This window comes from Sphaerodactylus townsendi, linkage group LG04, assembly GCF_021028975.2.
Source record: "Sphaerodactylus townsendi isolate TG3544 linkage group LG04, MPM_Stown_v2.3, whole genome shotgun sequence".
In the NCBI taxonomy this organism is placed as follows: Eukaryota; Metazoa; Chordata; class Lepidosauria; order Squamata; family Sphaerodactylidae; genus Sphaerodactylus; species Sphaerodactylus townsendi.
Window position 1 is genome coordinate 41,337,647 of NC_059428.1, and position 20,041 is coordinate 41,357,687.

General features: G+C 39.9%; 2 protein-coding genes across 4 annotated transcripts in view; one reads left to right on the plus strand and one right to left on the minus strand.

Moving 5' to 3' along the window:
• The window catches only part of CMSS1 (cms1 ribosomal small subunit homolog), a 232,130-nt gene that overhangs the window by 195,621 nt on the left and 16,468 nt on the right, over positions 1-20,041 (minus strand). The window lies entirely within an intron of this gene.
• Positions 1-20,041, plus strand: part of FILIP1L (filamin A interacting protein 1 like) — a 34,714-nt gene that overhangs the window by 5,408 nt on the left and 9,265 nt on the right. The window contains exon 2 of the mRNA XM_048494462.1: positions 12,924-15,687. Within this exon, the coding sequence (XP_048350419.1) occupies positions 13,039-15,687 (2,649 nt within the window). The 5' untranslated portion in view covers positions 12,924-13,038. The remainder of the gene's footprint in view (positions 1-12,923; positions 15,688-20,041) is intronic.

A 20,041-nucleotide genomic window follows, 5' to 3' on the forward strand; every position in this document is an offset into this window, starting at 1 on the left:
GAAGTTGTAAGATACTGCACAATAAAAGGCAGTTATGCAGACAGCTTTAATCTGTTTGTGGAAACCAGTACAAGTGGAGAACTGCCATTTCAATCTCACTCAAGCTGACTGCTCTATGCAAATACACAGGGACAAGTTTTGAATGTATTGCAAGCAGCCTCTCATTTAATATACCACAGCTCAGAAAATCATAAAAACTCAAGGTGACTAAGGTAAATCTCATGGTAGAAAGAGGTATAGTCCCATATTCACACAAAAATTATATGTCATTTAAATCCCTCAAGAGCGGAAATGAGTCAGAAAAGGGAATGTTATATATCATTTATTTGATTTTGCTACTCAAACATCTGTTTACTCAACCTTAATTTCACTAGTGTCTGTAGCATGGATTTTAACAGTTTTATTTCCAAGGCCTGACTTCAGCACTTTATTAAAATTTGCTTCCCCTTCTTTCCCCTAGAAACTCATCATTAACTATAGGCAGCTGGTTAAGGCTGCTGGCTGTTTGTCTGCAATGCCGTTCAGTGCTGAGAATGGAAGTTGAGAGGCATGGTTTTAATTGATATGCAGCTGATCAAGCAATGGATTAAGAGGTGTAGATTTTGACACATGGAGTGTTGGGGAGGACAGAATAGGAGACTGAGGACTGGATCAGGTGGAAGTATTTTATACTGGCTACAGGAAGCCTCTCACCATTGGACTGAAAAGGAGCAATAATGATTGATATTCTAAATTAAATTTATTTTATAGAACGTCTGTCATGTAGAATGTGATTTAAGGAGAATGAAAGAAGGATGGCATTAGTTGGAATGATTTTAAAAAAGAGGAAATTTTAAAAAAGGGAAGATACAGAGGATCTATGGATTACTCAGTATGGCATCACGCTAACTAAACTAAAATTATTTTTAAGTCAATTATACTTTTGAAACAAAGAACTGGCTGTGAAAAAGGTGAATGCCATGGTATGGACTGAAAATGAACCTGCAAGCATGATATTGTCTTTATATAAATCTGAAGCGTTTTTGCACATGGAGAACTGTGCACAGTTCCAGGTACTATGTCTCAAAAAGGATATCATGGAAGTGGTAAGAAGCAGAAAGGGGCAGCCAAAATTATCAAGGGATTCATTTCAAGCAAAGTAGTGTTTGGATCTTTTAAGTTCAGGGACAAGCAACTAAAGGGAGATGTGACAGAGGCTTATAAAATGATGCATACTGCATAGAATGTTATTAGAGCATAATTTTTATCCCCTTCATGCAATGCTAAATCTCAGGACCACCTGTTGAAACTAATGAGCAATAGATTCAGGACAGACCACAGAAAGTGCTATTTTACAAAATGTATGAGAAACTTACAAAATTCACTGCCACAAGGTCTGATGATAACCATTAGCTGACATTAACAGGGGACTGGCTGCATTCATGGAATGTAGGTCTATCAATGGTCCTGATAGATAAATGGAACTTCCATGTTCAGAAGCAGAATGCCACTGAGTACCAGTTGCTGGGAGAGGGTAAAAAGGGGAAGGGATACTGCCACCCTGTCTTACTTGTGGGTTTCCTGGGGGCATCTAACTGGCAATTATGGAAAACGGAATGCAGGATTACAATGACCATTGATTAAGCAGGGTACTTCCTGAATTGGACCAACTCTCCCTTGCATTTTTGTAGGAGCTGTCTTGAAAGTTCTTTTTAAAAAAAGGAAAAGTAGGATATAAATATTTCAAATAAAATTAATTAGAAATTGGTAATAGCCAGAGTTAAGCCATTACACATGTCAGTCATACTTTCAGCTATATATCATAACCATATGACCACATACCCCTATGATTACACCATCAAAGGGATCAAACACCACAGCATCTTGCCACACACCCCTGGGAATCAGCACTGTTGGCATGGCAAAAACATACCTATCCATACATACTGCAGGATGGGCATTTACGATTGTTAAAAAAGAAAAATCCCAGAATCGCTTGCAGCCTGCTACTTGCTGACACCTAAAACTGCTACTATGCCACCCCCTCACACTATATACCTGTACACTACTGTTTACAAAATAACCATGCCAAGAATAACCAGGGTGATTAGAATAACCATGGCATTATCAGCAAAGTTTTTTACATTCAGCACAGCATAAGAAATATATAGAAATGCTGCTCATTCACAAACTATCAGCAACAGAAGGCAAACAACTGAGGCAAGCAACCTGATAAACACAACATTCAAATGGGACAAAAAAGTGGTTTCAGGCAGTCAAAATACGTGGAAGGAAAGGAAGCATGAGTTGCATGGGAATTCCATTGTGTGCAAAGAAGCACACATTTCTTATACTTTTTCTCTGGAGGAACTATGTCATTCTTCTAAAAACCCATAATCTTACAGTTTAAATAACTGATGGCTCACACTTCCCCATCTTATCCAGTGCTTCTTACGTCATAATGTTGGTTTCTCCTTAACAGAAAACATGAATTATGAGTAATCACTGCCTCCACTTGCTTAGAAACACAAACTCACTCAACAGATATTTATTTATATGTCCACCACAGGAGAAATTATGCAACTTCAGCTACTGCAAGCAGCTAAACCAGGGGATGGAATGTTGCTGTTTCGTCTCATCTTTTTACCAGCTGACAGGAAATTAAGACATCAAGGTGAATTAGCCAACCAACTTCTAGTATCCAGAGAAAGGATATGGAAGGAAGAATGGTTGCAATAGCAGGTGCAGCAGGGAAAGATGAGACACAGAAGGAAAGTGAAGAAACTTTGGTCATAAGAGACTAAATAGTGTAGGAAAAGGTGTCCGCTATCAAGTTTGGAGGCAGAAAAGGAATAGGAGCAGTGTATTTTTTCTATCAATTCATTAAAATATTTATGTCATTCTTTATCTTCTCCCAAAAGCGGTTCACATAATGCTCCCCTGCTTAGGAGTGTGGCGGATAAATGGTCATGATATGGAAGCAGAGAACTCTTCCCTAGATAGGGTGTAGAACAGACCTACCGGAGGCATTACTAATGGGCCCGAGGAGGGCCACATCCCGGCCCAATCCGGATGACCTTTGACTGGCCCCTGCCGTGCTGGGGAGCAAAGGCATGTCGTTAGAAAGCCCCGCAGAAGCCGGGCTGCCTTGGGGGCTGCCGGGCTTCTGCGGAACTTTCTTTAAACGGGAGACTCCCTGCGCTTGCTGGGGAGCGAGGGCGTCTCTTGAAAGTCTCTCCCCGCATGAAGCCGGTTGTCTTGGCTGCTGGCTTCTGCGGGGCGTTCAAAACCGCCTCGCCCCCCTGCCTTGCTGGGGAGCGGGGGTCTTTGAAAGCCCCACAGAAAGCCGGGTTGCCTTGGCTGCCAGCTTCTCGGCGGGGGTTTTCTAAAAGATGCTCTCGCCCCCCTGCCTTTTGGCCCGGCCCTCCACAATATTTTCTGTTTCTTATGCGGCCCCATGGAAAAAATAATTGCCCACCCCTGGTGTAAAAGAATAGGTGCTACATGACAGATATTCTCTGGCAGGAAACAAGAGAAGGGGGAAAAAGTTTGAAGTGAAGTTTTTGTTCAATGTCTAGAACAAAATGATGTGTTCATCAGACTTGCAGCCAATGAGTTCACACATTTTTTTCCCTATAGACTGCATATTAAAACTGTGTCAGGGTACACCTAGTTCCTGAAAATGTTCTGGGAAAATGATGACCAGTCTGTCTTCTCTGAGTAACACAATCAGTTGCTACTGGCAAAGAGCCATTTATAAATTCATCCCAAAAAATTAGCTAATTTAAGATAAAGTCACTGCAGCAGAACAGTGGTGTAATTCTGTTTTGCTTGTTCTTTTGCTTAAAATATCCACACAGAAGATTAAAGTAACTCTTGAGGGGAAATATACTGTTGTAATAAGCACAGGAACAGACATACTTCACAGAACCAGTAAGTGGAACAGCAACAGCTTAATCATGATGCAAAGCACAAATCCACTGAAATCATATAGTGTCATATAATTAACTGCAAGCAGCCTTCCAGAAAGGCGTATGTTCTTACTATTCAACTATTCTCACTATGGTTCATAAAGCTGTGGACATGGTTTAAATGAAGAACCTTGCTGGTCTGGATCAGACCCAGTGGTCCATCTAGCCAGCATTGTGTTTCACGCAGTGGCCAGCCAGTTTCCTGCATGACTAACAAACAGGGCACAGAGGCCTTTACTCTGGGTTTCTGAGGTTCACTGCCTCTAAATATGTAGGATCCCTTTACCCACTATGGGTAGTGGCCACTGATAGACTAATCCTCTGCCTTTATGCTTGTGGCCATCACTACCTCCACTTGCAGTGAATTCCACAACTTAATTACTCATTGAGTAAGGAACTCTCCCCTTTTGTCTGTTCATCCAACTTCATTCATCTACATGAGCGGGAGAAACAGCTTTCCCTATCCACTTTCTCTGCTCCATTCATAATTCTATAAATATCTATCATGGACCACCCATCCCTTTAGCCTTCTTTTTTCTAAACGAAAAAATCTGACTTCTTCAGCCTTTCTTCATAGGAAAGATGCTCCAGGCCCTTAATCATTTTGGTTGCCCTCCTTAGTACTCTTCCCAGCACTGCAATGTCCTTTTTGAGATACAGTAACTGAAAATGGTCACTGCATTCCAAATAAGGTCTGCTATGACACTATACTATTGCAGTATTTGCTGTTTTATTCTCGATTTCGTTACTAATACTTTTCAGCAGAATTTGCCTTTTTCAGTAATGATAATGCACTGAGTCAACATTTTCACTGAGCTATCCCCAGTAATTCCAAGATCTCTTTCAATCTTGGCCTCATTTGGCCAATTTAAAACCCATCAGCACATTGTATTGTCGAAGGTTTTCATGGCCGGATTCAACTGGTTGTTGTGGGTTTTCCGGGCTGTGTGGCCATGGTCTGGTAGATCTTGTTCCTAACATCTTGCCTGCATCTGTGGCTGGCATCTTCAGTGGTGTATCACAGAGAGTTACAGTAACAGACTTCTCTCTGTGATACACCTCTGAAGATGCCAGTCACAGATGCAGGCAAAACGTTAGGAACAAGATCCACCAGACCACGGCCACACAGCCCAGAAAACCCACAACAACCATCAGCACATATTTAAAGTTAGGCCTTTCTTCCAGTGTACACCACTTTAACATTTATGCCTGGCCAAAAAGTGTCCGGCTGTCCTCAACTAGAGAGAAACTGCTTTGTATGTAAACTGTCCCAGTTCAATCTCTGCCATCTTTGGCTAAAAAATCAGGTATGAAAGAGATCTTGGGAACAACTGACAGTCAAAACATACAACGCTGAGCTTGATCTCACTCAGTATAAGGCAGCTTCAGGTATTTATTGTGCTGGCTTCTTTATTTTTCTCCTTACAAAAGGACTTTACATACTTATTCCAGAAATACAGCTCTGACCAAAATGACAATTGTGCAAACATATGAATCAATAAGATGGGGTGAAACAAAAAATGGACAACTACGTCAGGATATTTTAAAATTAAAAACAAATGTGAGAAGTATAACTTTAAAGACAAGAGAGGAAGTCACAGTGAGAAGATGAAATAGCACACAGGAGTTCCCTCTGCATAGTCCTGTGCTCTGACTACTATATAGTGTCTCATCTTTCCACTTCATCCTATTAGCCTTCCATGGGATTCACAATAGTCTCTTGACTGAGGCTTCCACTTCTCCAAGCCATCACTGAAAATGTTTGCCTCTTTTTTACTCATAACCCAAATGCTTACCATACACAAAAGTTTAAAAGCAAAAAGAAACAGCCGCACAGGTGTGGCTTTGATACCAGTACACAGCATTTCTGTTCCAGTCATTAAAGAGACAATATTTTTTTCTGAATGGGACAAGACTGAACAAAAGCCATTTACCAGACTGGAAAAAATGAAGGTGAACAGTCAAATTCAGGCATAAAAGTGTAGTTATCACTTAATGAGTCTACTCAGCTAGGAGTTAAGAGTATCACCTTCTCTGGCAGGCAATTAAATTCTCTTTTCTTTCTCTTAATAATTTTAGTGAATAATTGTAGTAGAATACAAGTATATATTTTAAAAACTACAACATAACTAAGCAGTTTTTGAAAGCAGAAACGCCTGGTCACTTTCAGGAATGTTCCTGGTCACTGGAATGTAGAGGGAGACCACTTGTGGTTTTCCCAGGCTGTTGTGGGTTTTCCAGGCTGCGTGGCCATTGTCTGGTAGTTTTTGCTCTATAGCTGGCATCTTCAGGGGCATCTTCAGGTAAGATGAGGCATGTCACATGACACAGAGAGAAACACATCTCACTGTGACATGCCTCTGAAGACACCAACAATAGATGTGTGCAAAACGTTAGGAACAAAAACTACCAGACCACAGCCACACATCCCAGTAAACCTACAATTGTCTAACCCTGTATCCCTCACTGAAGATCAGCCATCTCAAGGTTACCATTTTTGCACAGTTAAGACAATTGGATACATGCACAAAGATGTTCTCAGTAGTTTTTCATCCCATCTCCCCTCCCATCATTCCCCATTTATTATCTCTTTTTCTACAAATGGCATATATACTTACCCACCCTACAGGACCCATTCACCCTAAAGAAGTATTCAAAAACATTTTTGACTTAATCAGTTCCTACAAGCGACTTTTGTCCCCACTACTGCAAAACTTCATCTGAGAGTTCTGCCTCACTAGGCCTATGGCATGGCTAATCTGATATCTCTACTGCCCTGGATTCATCTGTTTTCCTTAGCTGAGAAAGACAATAATATGACATAATGCAGTTTTGACCTGGTATGTAGTGGTATGCTGTCCACATTCCATGAGTCACTGCAGTTTCAAACTATGATAATACATTTAATCATAACATATACAAGTCCCCAACATGAGTTAAGAAATGCTTAGAAAAGAATATTGGGAAGGGGAAATCCAGATACTTGGATTTTATGTACACATGATAGTCATAATTTTTAAGTCTAAAAATAATATATCAGCTGCTGCAATTGCCTATTCAAAAATGTAATAATAAACCATGATAAGGATAGAAATGTATACAATTGTTACTGAGTCTCTAAAAGACAAGTAGTAAAAAGACACAGATCTGAATCAGTTTTACTGTCTCATATTCTCATATTATAAAACTCAATTCCAAGAATGGATTGTGTGGAAATCTACTCAGCTTTTTATTTTCAAGAGTTTGGTTAGGTGATGATTTTCTTACATGGTTTCTGCCATCCTACAACATTCAATTGGTAGCTCAAATAAGTTTTTACCTGTTTAAGAGACTTGCTAAGCACAAATAATTTCCTCACTTAAAAGCTAATCTTTTCCCAACAGCTTTTCAATCCCCTTCTCTGCCAAAAAATCATTTACAAGATTAAAATCACATTCATAGTTTACACTTGCAAAAAAGTTTTGAGCATAGAATAAAACATTACAATAAAATGCATTTCTTTGAAAAGTGCTACATTACTGAGAAGAAACAAAAAACACCTTGCTCTCCATTTAACTTCCAACTTTAAAATGAGTTGATGAGTTTCAATTTGCTTGTGAAATATCTGGAAAATAATTTTAAAGAAGAAATTAAGGGTGTTTTTAATAACCTAAATGATTAAGGGAACTGAATGCATAAACATACAAAGAATTAGTCATATTGGACTTTTTCATCTCTTCTCAACTTATACAAAACTATTGTTCGGTCTTGCTTTCCTTTCAACTAACAAGTTGTTTTTAAGAGTGAATGTTTGATTTTAGATACCCAATCCTTCTGTGAGGATACAGGCATAGAGATCCCAAAATATTTGGAACAACACAGGAAACATTGCCTGTGGCAATCGTCCTTCCCTTCCTGGGTGGTGTTTGACCCAGACTCTGCCCCAGGTTTTGGGGGCTGTGGTGTTTTGTATAGCCACTGGACCCACGGGGTGCCTGAGTGAGAAAGCTAGCTGCTGTCTTATGGCCCCTTCACCCACTCTTCTGCACCCTCCTCCCTCTGACCCTTGCTCTGTTTGCACCTTTCTTCCTCCTGGTTCTATTTCTACCTCCTGGTTCTATTTCTACCTTGCTCTCTCCTACTTCCTCCCTCCAAACTCCTTCTCCCTCCATCTTCTTCTCTCTCTCTGCATGTGCTATCTACCCTCCACCACCATCCTTCCTCCTTCTCCTCTTCCACCCACTTCCAGCCCCTTTTTATCTTTTCCCCTCCTTCCTTCCACCAATCTCATCCCCTGCAACCAATTAGAAAGTGGGGCTTCCTTCCTGGTCAGGCTCTGCCAGCCCTCCCATTGGCCAGTTGTCCCCTGAGACCCCAGACCCCCAATCCCACACTTTCCCAAACCTTTGGCCAGCCCATTACCTTCCCATCAATGGCAACGCTTTGGCAATGAATTACACAGGACAAGAGCCACTTCCCCCAAACCACCCCACATTTAACTTAAGGAAATTCTCACGAGTGTAGCCTCAGTGAACCTAAGAAATGGAATGAAATGATCAAATGAATAGTGATAGTGATAGTGATTATTCTGACATTCTAAGGAACTCTAAACAGTATGACTTTCTGTGGAAGAATAGTTTTCAGTACTATATATTGGTATAGAGACAAAAAGATTGTTAAAGTATGAAGGATTGTTTTACAATAGATGGATTTTATATTATACAGTTATGTTTAGGCATTATATTTTGGAAGGAATGTATATTCCCTTTTCTGTTGTTGGCTACTGAATCATACTGCCTCATCTATGCTTCCATTATAAAGTGATTTTACACAAGCTCCCTCTTTGTCTCTCTTTCAAAAACAGATGTATTTTAACACTCAAAAGGAGCTACTTTGTATTCCCACTAGATCGTTTGAATTCTATCACACACTTTTTCTTGACTTTAATAAGAAAATGTTTCTAGCATGCTGACGATATCCTTTTTTGTTTCCAAATGTATTATTTGAGGAAGGGGGAACTAAGAGAAAATCCCCACTAGGAATACTTCTGATTTTATACAAAATTAAAACAGCTGTATTTACTACAAAATTAGAATGTCTGTTATTTCACCATCAGTTCTAGATCACATTTACTTAGGTGTCTTATCACATTTAATTGTTTTCATGTAAAAGTGAATAAGGGTTTGCAACCTTATACCCCAACACTACATATATGCACCAGCAGACCTGTCTCCAGCACTAACATGTTATTGTAGTAACAGTGTGTAAGTGTGTGTGTGTGTCTGTGTGTACACACACAGACACACACTTAATGAAGATAAACATATATTGTGCTGAGCTAATACTCTGCACTGGATCCTACCAGCTTGTCTAGTAATGCATGGAGGAAGAGCCTCTTTTGACTAATAACAGACCTTGCTGGGCACTGGCACTAACACTGACAAGGGCTGCAGAATGGAGGAGAAATGTGTGAGATTTGAGCAGAAACGCTATATAGGGCCAGCATCCATTAAAGCACTGGGATTCATCTTGCAGGTGGGGACCAATAAATGCACTGCATACTGACCTAAAGTGGGTCACATTGCTGTAACCACCACTATATTTGCCTGTTCTAGATCTTTAAAATAAAGAAATAGGGGGAAAAAACAGAGGCAAAGGAACACAAAATGTCTATGTCATCTTTAATGACTGTTTAGAAAGAGGGGATTCTGGGTGGTGTGGGTTATAAGGACAGGGGTGAGAAGAACTGTACCCTCTTCTGAAGTAGAGGTGACCAGCCGGGCTTTCTTTTCATCTTTATGTAGTGATTACAGCACCAGGTTAGGACCGGAGAGGATGTAAAGAACAATACTATTCAGAAGCAAGTCCCATTTTATTCAATGGATTTTGCTTCCATGGGAGCAAGAAAGGATGGCAAACATAGTGTAGTAATTAGTGTTTGATCAGGACTGGGGAAATGTGGGTTTAGGATTTATCCTGCTGTGCAACCCACTAGGTGACTGTAGACATGTCTCTCTCTCTGTCCCCCATCTTCCTTACTTATGTCAGAGTTGTTGTGAGAATTGAATGCAGAGGGCATAAATATGTCTCACTGCACAGGTCAAGGTTAAAGGAAGATATATAGTATTAAATATTGATGACTATTGCACTAAGGAAACATAAAATTCCTCACAAAGTACTAATTTGGGAAGTAGTCACCCAACCGCTTCTCTAGCCCCTTCAATGGCTTCCACACCTTTGACTGGGTCAAAACTGCTACTCTAGTGCTACCTGGAAATACAGAAATTAATTACAGTGGCTCTCATGAGCTTCCCAAAAACAATGCAAGAGTCACTATAATAGCAGATGCCACAGCACTTTGATGTGGTTATCCAAAGCAAAGTCAAGGTGTTCCACTTTCTAGATTCACAAATGTAACACCCACTGAGTAATCTGAGTAAGAAAGTTGGACTGTAAATGAAATAAAGCAGTCATTCACAGTGTCATGGAAAATAATACTCAAAAATATACAAGATGAAACTATTTAAATTATTTTCAACTGCAATGCAGAAAAAATTCCAACAGCAGGAACTGAAAAAACTGGAACTCAATAAACAACATTACCTAATCAGAGCCATGACTGTTCAAAGCCCACCCTTGGAAAAATTCTGTTTAACATTTCAGAGCTGACTGCAGAGACGTAAAAGGAGATAAGGATTTAAATATTTAAACTTATTAGGCCAGTAAGTTTCTGTTAGATGCCAGACATATGTTTGAAATTCTGTCACCATGTTTTGGTGTTTCGTCAAGCCAATTTCCATTTAAAGAGAATTTCCATGATAAAGTATTTCATGACATGAAAGTGCAACAGTGACACAAATCTACTCCTCTTACGAGCGTAACAACACGAATTCCCAAAACTAGAACAAGAAATAAAATTGAAACTGGTAGTTATTCTTCTATTAGTTTAGTATCTGTGGCAATAGGTTATCATCAGGCTTCATGACGAGCTCTCTCAGAGGCAGGAACTGGAGACAGAAGCAATGAGATGTTAGGAAATAATGCCTTTTAAAGTAAAGCATCCTTTATCTTGTGTAGATGCTTCGTTATCTTGACACTTATTTGCTCCATCAACCCCCACATACCTTTTATACAGTATCATGCTATGCCCTCCCCCCCCCTTTCCATTACATTATTTTTAAACTGGGAAATCTTTACAGGGAAGGCCATGGATAGTAGATTTGTCTCTGCCCGTTTTACCCTTACAGCAATCCTGTGAGCCAAGTTAGGCTAGGAGAGTGTCACTGTCGTACCAGGTGAGCTCCCTACAGCAGTGATTCCCAACCAGGGTTCCGTGGTTTTCTGGGGTGCCGTGAGCATGTCCCAGGGGTACCGCGGCAATGCTACCATCCCCCCTCACTTTTGAGGTGTCTTCCGCCGGTGCTAGGAAGGACATGGAGCTGGCCCAGGGGGCAGGACCTGCTGCAAGGTCAACAGCCACTTCCCGCCGCACAGTGCTTCCCTTCACCCTGGGAGGAGAAGGGGGTGGGGGTGGCAAGCAGGGACACTGGGAGGGGAAGGTGGGGGGGGGGGAAGGCAGGGGTACCGTGAGATATGAAGAGTGAGGTCAAGGGTACCGTGACGTCGAAAATGTTGGGAAACACTGCCCTACAGGAATGGGGATCTGAACCCAGAACTCTACAGTCTACCCAGAATTCTACGCAGAGCACTTGAATTATTTCCCCACATTAAACATACAAACCTAGAAATACAAAGAGCTCTACTTATTTTCCCTCATGAAAGGAAGTACCTGCTGCTTGTCGTCAACATTAAAGTTGCTGGACTCTGAGCTGTACACGCTCTGCCCTCCATTTTAGTAATGTCTTTGATGGTACCTGCTTTATTTTCTCAGCTTCTGGGGGAAGAAAACTGTTACTGATGACCTGACAGAGTTCAATGAAAACCCTGCTGCCCCTCCTCTGATAAAGAGAAGGTTCTACGTCTGCCTTGAACTGAAACTAATACTAAGCAGCTTAAGACAGTTCACTTCAGGTGGCAGACTTTAAGGAAGCATTAGAAAGCAGCCAATTATTAAAACTGCAATTATTTCTTTAATTATAGTTTTAGCTCTTGAGAGGCAGGATACCACTTAAGAGTTTTTGCCTCAAGCAACAAAATATATTTAGCTATCTTTGAATCGCCACTATCAGTCTTCTTAAATGTTTCCATATTTACTATGGCAACCATTCTTGTCTGTGAAAATAACAGGCAGTAGCTCAGGCCGCTAGCCCAACTGTCAGATCTCAGAAGCTAAGCAGGATCAGACCTGGTTTGTACTTGCTAGGGTGGCTATGCAAAGGCAGGCAATTGCAAACCACTTTTGAACATCTTTTGTTTTGAAAATCCTACAGCAGTGGTGGCCATGCTGGCAGGGGCTGATGGGATTTGTAGTCCATAACATCTGGAGTGCCAAAGGTTCACCACCACGGTCCTACAGGGTTGCCATAAGTCAGCTGGGCCTTGATGATTAAAAAAAATAATGCCTGTGAAAGTAACAAAATGTGAAGGCATGCTGTGGGTGGAATATATGAACAGAGAAGAAATAGATACCTGCATCTCCTCTTCCTCCTGCTGTCCCCCATGCTATTGTTACTCTGCTGGATTTATGTGCAGGTACCCAGCAGAGATAAGAAGATACACAATAGAGGATATGAATGAATTATGGTTCAGGATTGGTACAAAATAAATCATCCTAAACTACCTGGAGTTTCTCTACCCTTACTCCTTTGATCGCCATGTCCCCAAAATGGAACACTCAAGTATGGCCCACGCTTATTTACATCAGCCCAATCCAGCTGTTCTTTGAGTACTGAGAGAACTAAACTATTATTATATGTTACCATTCCCAAAATAAAGAACAGCAGCTACTTCACACATGATTCAGACAAAAGAAATTTAATCTGTCAAGTAAATGTCCCATATTAAGGAGTGTGTGTGTGTTTTTTTCCCTTCCAGGTTGAAAAAACTTATTGATCAAGAAACAGCCTATCAGGCAAAAAAAGACAAGGAACACAGCAAGAAAGTAAACAAACTGAGGGAAGAGCTGACAAAACTGAAGTCATTTGCTTTAATGGTTGTGGATGAACAGCAAAGGCTTACAGAACAATTAAACCAGCAACGCCAAAAGATTGAAGAGCTCACTGCTGTGGCAGAACAAGCTCATGAGAAACTCTCCACTGCACAAACCAACGCTCAAGAAGAGGAGCAGAAAGTCCTCCGGCTGGAAGCAGAATTTCAGACCCAAACAGACAAGGCTGCCCAAGAACAGGAAGCTACAATGGCCAAACTAACCAATGAAGAGAGCCAGAACCGCCAGCTCAGGTTAAAATTAACAGCTCTCAGTCGACAAATTGATGAACTTGAAGAGACTAATAAATCCCTACAAAAGGCTGAAGAAGAACTCCAAGACCTGAGAGAAAAAATCACGAGAGGAGAATGTGGAAATTCTACCCTGATGTCTGAAGTGGAGGAGCTCAGGAAACGAGTTCTGGAAATGGAAGGGAAAGATGAAGAGCTCATCAAAATGGAAGAGCAGTGCAGGGAGCTCAATAAGAAGCTTGAAAAAGAAGCCTCGCAAGGTAAGAACTTTAAAGCAGAAGTTGATAAACTCAACAAGAGGATTATGGAACTGGAGAGATTGGAGGATGCTTTTAGCAAGAGCAAGCAGGAATGCCACTCTCTGAAATGCAGCCTAGAAAAAGAAAAAATGTTAACAAAGCAGCTGTCGCAAGAACTGGATGGCTTAAAAGCTCGGCTGGGAGAACTTGAGACCATCGAAAGCAGGCTGGAGAAAACAGAGTTCACACTTAAAGAAGAGTTGACTAAACTGAAGTCACTGATAGTAATCCTGGTTGATGAAAGGAAAACAGTCAACGAAAAAATAAAACAAACTGAAGAAAAGCTCCAGGCCGCAAATTCACAGCTTCAACTAGAGCAAAAAAAAGTCATGTCAGTTACAGAAAAACTGATTGAGGAAAGTAAAAAGGCATTAAAATCAAAGACTGATGCTGAGGAGAAAATGTCCAACCTTATAAAAGAAAGGGACGAGCTGAAACACAAACTAAAAGCAGAGGAAGAGAAAGGAAATGATCTCATCTCTAAGGCGAATCTTCTAAGGAAAAAGCTTCAGTCCCTGGAAGCCATTGAAAAGGAATTCCTCAAAAATAAACTGAAAGAGACCAGCAAACCTAACTCAGTTTTACAGCAGGAAAACAACAAAATTAAAGAACTAGCCCAAGAAATTGAAAGGCTCAAACACAAACTTAATGAAATGAAATCTATAGAAGATGATCTCATGAAAACAGAAGATGAATTTGAATCTCTAGAACGCAGATATAGTAACGAGCAAGAAAAGGCTCGTTTTCTGACAGAAGAACTTGAAGTTGCAAAAAGAGAACTGGCTCGGTACAAGTTAGCAGAGAAGTCAGAATCTAATCATGAGCAAAGGCTGTTCAAAAAACTGAAGGAAGAATCAGCCAAATCAGGTCACCTTTCTAGGGAAGTAGATGCACTGAAAGAAAAAATTCACGAGTACATGGCTACAGACGATGTAATATGTCATCTAAGGGAAGATCATACAATCCTGCAAAGGAAATTCACTCAGCAAGAAAACAAGAACAAAGAGTTAGTAAAAGAAATGGAAATCCTTACCAAAGAGCTAGACAGGTACAGGCGTTTCAGTAAGAGCCTCAGACCAAGTTTCAATGGAAGGAGAATTTCTGACTTGCAAGTGTTCTCTAAGGAAGTCCAAACAGAACCAGCAGACAATGAACCACCTGATTATAAGAGTCTTGTTCCCTTAGAACGAGCTGTCATAAATGGACATTTATATGAAGAGAGCGATAATGAAGAGGATGACAACAATGATGATGCGGAAACAGTGTCCTTCAGGTGCAATTCGTCTGTTGCAAATGCAGTAAATAATCATAAACTTTGGATCCCCTGGATGAAGTCCAAAGAAAACCATATTCAAAATGGAAAAGTACATGCCAAGCAGAATGGAAACTACATTCAGCCTGGAAATCTAGTACTGAGTCACATGCCTGGCCAACCTCTTCATATAAAAGTTACTCCAGATCATGGTCACAATACAGCCACCCTTGAAATAACTAGCCCTACTACAGAGAGCTCTCATTCTTTCACTAGTACTGCTGTGATACCAAACTGTGGCACACCAAAGCAAAGGATAACCATCATTCAAAATGGATCTTTAATGCCTATAAAATCTAAACCAATTGATGGTTACTCAAGTCCAGAGCAAACAATGACATCTCTTACTATGGCTGCCATTGCTAGGTCCCAGACACCTGAATCATGTGGCTCAGTGACTCCTGAAAGAACAATGTCCCCTTTAGCTCTGACAAACTCCACAAATTCCCCAGAGCAGGTACTTTCACCAGAGCCCCTAGAAATTGGTGACAAGCATGCTGTCTTTAGAGTATCTCCTGAAAGGCAGTCATCTTGGCAGTTCCAAAGATCTAATAGTTCTGGTTCTAGTATGATAACTACTGAGGATAATAAAATACATATTCATTTAGGAAGCTCCTATGTTCAAGGTATTCCTAATTCAGCAAAAACTGTTAGCTCTTGCACCCCTGCGCAGGATAAAAGAACTCCAGTGGCGACTTACGGAACACCAAGTAAACCTATCAACAAAGTCACCAGTAGCATTACTATTACACCAACAGCTACTCCTCTCCCACGACAATCACAAATTACAGTAAGTAACATCTATAAGTGACCCCCTTCAACTGTGCTGACATACTTACCAGAAACCCAAACTTCTGTTTACCAACCCAGCAGGAATGATTTGGGACAATTTTAGTAGAATTTTGTGACAGTACTTTGCATGTGTTCTACACAATATAGGGCACTAACATGTGGACCTGTCTCTCTAATCATATCAGGTGTGCGCTTACTGTATTATCTGTTCATTTATATAACTTTTTTTGTAAAATATTTGGACTTGCACCTGTATAAATGCATCTTTTATGTATTTACACTTTCAATAACTGATATTTTGGATTGCAACTTTTGGTGAAAGACTTTAACATCACAGAACAGTAAAAAAAATTAACCACTGCTTGCAGAATTCATTTTTTTGTTGCTTCTGTGTGTGAATTTTTGCATGAAAACTTTTTAAAGCTTTCAACAACCTGTTAGTTTCTGTATACTATCTCAGTCATTTTCTGTATTCTCTAGGATTCAGTTAGTTTTAGATCATATGCAATATAAATTGCACATATTTTAGAAGAATGATGCATGAAAGTCTGCAAAATGCTGAAGGGGGGTAATTGTTTAAAAAGAATGAGCTGTGAGCCAGTTAAAAGCCACACCTCAGTCGTGGACACTGGAGGAAGAGTTAGGCAAACTGAAGGCTGAGGCCATTTTAAAAAGGTTGTTTTGCATCAAAGAAGGTGTGTGTGAATATCCATTCCTATAATCTATATCAATACTAAGTTAAAAGATCAGGGACACAATCATACTTCGCTTTCCATTGCAGTACTATACTTGAATTAAGAAAACTCTGATCTTAAGGCAGCAATTTCTCTTCCACATATGCATATTTATCTAAACATTTCCAATTAATTTGTGAACAAGAAGAACACACTTTTTCCATCAGCCCTATTTTTCAAAAATATGTACACTACAAATCCCTTTCTAAACTAAATCCTTATTCCACACCACTAATCTATGAGATGAATTACAATGTCACTAAAAAGTGGAACCTAAATTCACTTAATTGTTATAGCTGCACTGGCCCCAATAGCTAATGCCAAATTTAGTGCCCAATGTTCCCATAATTTGGGTGTGCATAAAAAATATTCCACAGTAAATGTACCTATATTCTATATAAGGTGGAGTATTTTGCTTCAGAATACAATTAGAGATCCCAACAATCAATTATATTCTTGACACCTACCCTGGAAAACAGTTTTTAAGCTACTGACTGGGCTGGAAAAATCAAGATCTATGTATTGACTCTTCAACGTGGTATAGTGGTTAGGAGCGGGTGCACTCTAATCTGCAGAACTAGGTTTGATTCCCTGCTCTGCCACTTGAGCTGTGGAAGCTTATCTGGTGAACCAGATTAGATTATGCATTCCAACACATGCCAGCTGGGTGACCTTGGGCTAGTCACAGTTCTTTGGAGCTCGCTCAGTCCCACCCATCTCATAGGGTGTTTGTTGTGGGGGGGGGGAGGAGATTGTAAACCCCTTTGAGTCTCCTTACAGGAGAGAAAAGGGGGGGATATAAATCCAAACTCTTCTTCTTCTAAAACATTTGAACATTTGGTCTCTCTTTACAAAGCTGACAACATTTTGATAATATTTTAAAATACATATTTTTTCCAACTCTGGTTGCTTGCTGCTTCACTGTTGCATTTCTTTCTTTCAACAGTCATAGGAAAGATCTCCTATTATTGGTTCATTGTTAATTTTTCATTCTTGCTATATCATCTTCCCCATTTAGCTATCTTCCTCTTTCACGGCAGCTACCATGATGGAGGCATCTTGGTAGCTGCCCTTAACATGGTATAGTGGTTCAGGACAGATAGACTCTAATTTTATCCTTGAGACTCCCAAAGGCACCTGGTGGGCCACTGCGAGTAGCAGAGAGCTGGACTAGATGGACTTTGGTCTGATCCAGCTGGCTTGTTCTTATGTTCTTATGTTCTTAATTTAGAGAACCTGGATGATTTTCCACTCCTCCATATGAGTGGCAGACTCTAATCTGGTGAACTGGGTTTGTTTCCCCACTCCTACACATGATGCCTGCTGGGTGACCTTGGCTTAGTCACAGTTCTCTCAGAACTCTCTCAGCCCCATCCACCTCACAAGGTGTCTTGTTGTGAGGAGAGGAAGAGGTTTGTAGGCCACTTTGAGACTCTTTACCGATAAGAAAAGTGGGGTATAAATCCAAACTCCTCTTCTTGTTGCCACAAATCATCATAAATTAAAGCATGCCTCTGCTGGAACTAGTTATTGCAGCAGAATCTACTTCAGAAGTAGTTTATGTGGACAGGCAAACATGTCATTACAATCATGTACAGAAACATTCGTGAGATTGGTATTCTACGTAGCTACTACCAGTAGTGAACTGTACTGTTGGTACTTTTTTCAGTTGACACACCCATGGGAATCAGCACAGTTGAATCTCTAATGTCTGTGGGCATTCACGTAGCAGAGAAGTCTGCTTGCATGAGAAAGCCTCAAGGATCAAATGTATTAAAAGCAGAGCATACCCATCTAAATCACTGATTCAGTCCACCAGCAAACTACTGAATGTGCTATGGCACTTCATTCTACTAGTATCAGGTGTTCTTTATTTATGTTTGAAGAATGTGCATATTCTTGAATGGTAATTAACAAAAAATATTTGCAACGTGTGTGATAGATATCAAGATGTACCTAGGTTATAAGGCATACATGTAGCTCTTATGATTTTTGTATTGTCTACTGTCACATACTTTTTTCTTGTTTTAATAAACTAAATCCAGTATCAATTAAAAGAAAGGTTTCAGTACAGCGCTTAATCTAAAGCACAAGGATAAGCCTACTGAATTTTTCAATGACATTGCATACATTTTTCATATAATTGATAAGCTTCAGCATATGCACTAAAAGATCCTATTCTATTTTTAAAGCAAAATATTATAGGATGATGAGAAAAGTGGCATTTGAGACACAGGTAAGTTACCGGTATTAACACAAAACTCTGCATTAAATATTCTGCATCTTTTGATCTCACATTTGCAAAACAAAAGGCCTTTTTGGGTAGTATTAACAATTGTATTGAAATTGAAACACCTGTTTCATGGTCCTGGAACATACATCCACTCCCTCTCCCCTCAAAGATTCATATTCAGTTAAGTAGGTGCCTTTCAACTCTTTTGAAGCTACTAACACAAGAATTCAAGGAAACTCAAGAGGCAACAAACATAACATAGCAAAAATCATAAGCATAAACTTGGAACAAATAAAAAAGTATTTATGAATCAAATAATTAGAATATAGTACCAACTACATTCAAACTAGTTCATGCAGAGTTTGGCTATAAGATGAAAACTGTAAACCAGGACTTTGAAAACTTATAATGATTCATGTTCCAGTGTAATTTAAACCAATTTAGACATTTTAAGATGGAATCTCTCACCTAGCAAAGACCTACACTGTTCCAATTCAATGTCATATTCAAGGGAAGTGAAGCAATTCAGTAAGTCATATCCAAGGGAAGCAAAACAAGGTATAGATCTCTAATTAAGGTCCTGGGCTACATGTCTGTAAAGCTTTGGTATCAACCACAACAGTATGACTTAGGGATCAAATTTAGTAGCAGAACATGAAAATTCTCCCTCTCAAAAAATTCTGCCAGTAAGTGCAAGTTGAAGTATTTAAAACCACCATACTTATTGACAGAAAGTGTTCTGATTTCATTTTCTGAATGGAAGGGATAGAAGGAAGAAAAGCTGCATATTCCAGAAGAATCATATTTGAATGAGATAACAAATCATAGAAAGACAATCAAACAAATTGATCGTATAAGCTACTTTTTGGCCGTTTCTGCATGGCTGCACAAGCAGAGGTGCATAGCTGATGCCGGTGCACCACTGAAGACAGCCAACCCCATAACTAAGGGCTTTACATACAGATTGAATAGCATGTAGGCTAGGATTGTGCCCTGTGAAAGGTTTAGAAAGAAAACTAAAGAACGTTAGGAGAGAAAACTAAAAGTATAATTAGTAGAAAAATATAGCAAATAACTTGAATTTGAGAACAATATGAAGTAATAAAATTGACTACATTTAATAATAAGCTGTGAAGCTCAGTCTTGGTATGGTTTTGCTGACATAGGCATTTCACTTTGATATTGTTCTAGAATAATTGAATTGCTGAATTTCCTGCCTGCCCCGCCCCCCTCCCTGCCCAGCCCTGGTAGAGCAGAGCCCCAATTTGAAGGAAAAGGAATAAAATATTACAACTTCAATACAAACTGCTGATCTTTGATAATGTAGCACAGAGACCTCTGCTCTGTGTAACAAAGGTGTGTTTCTCTTTCTTTCCTGTGCAGTA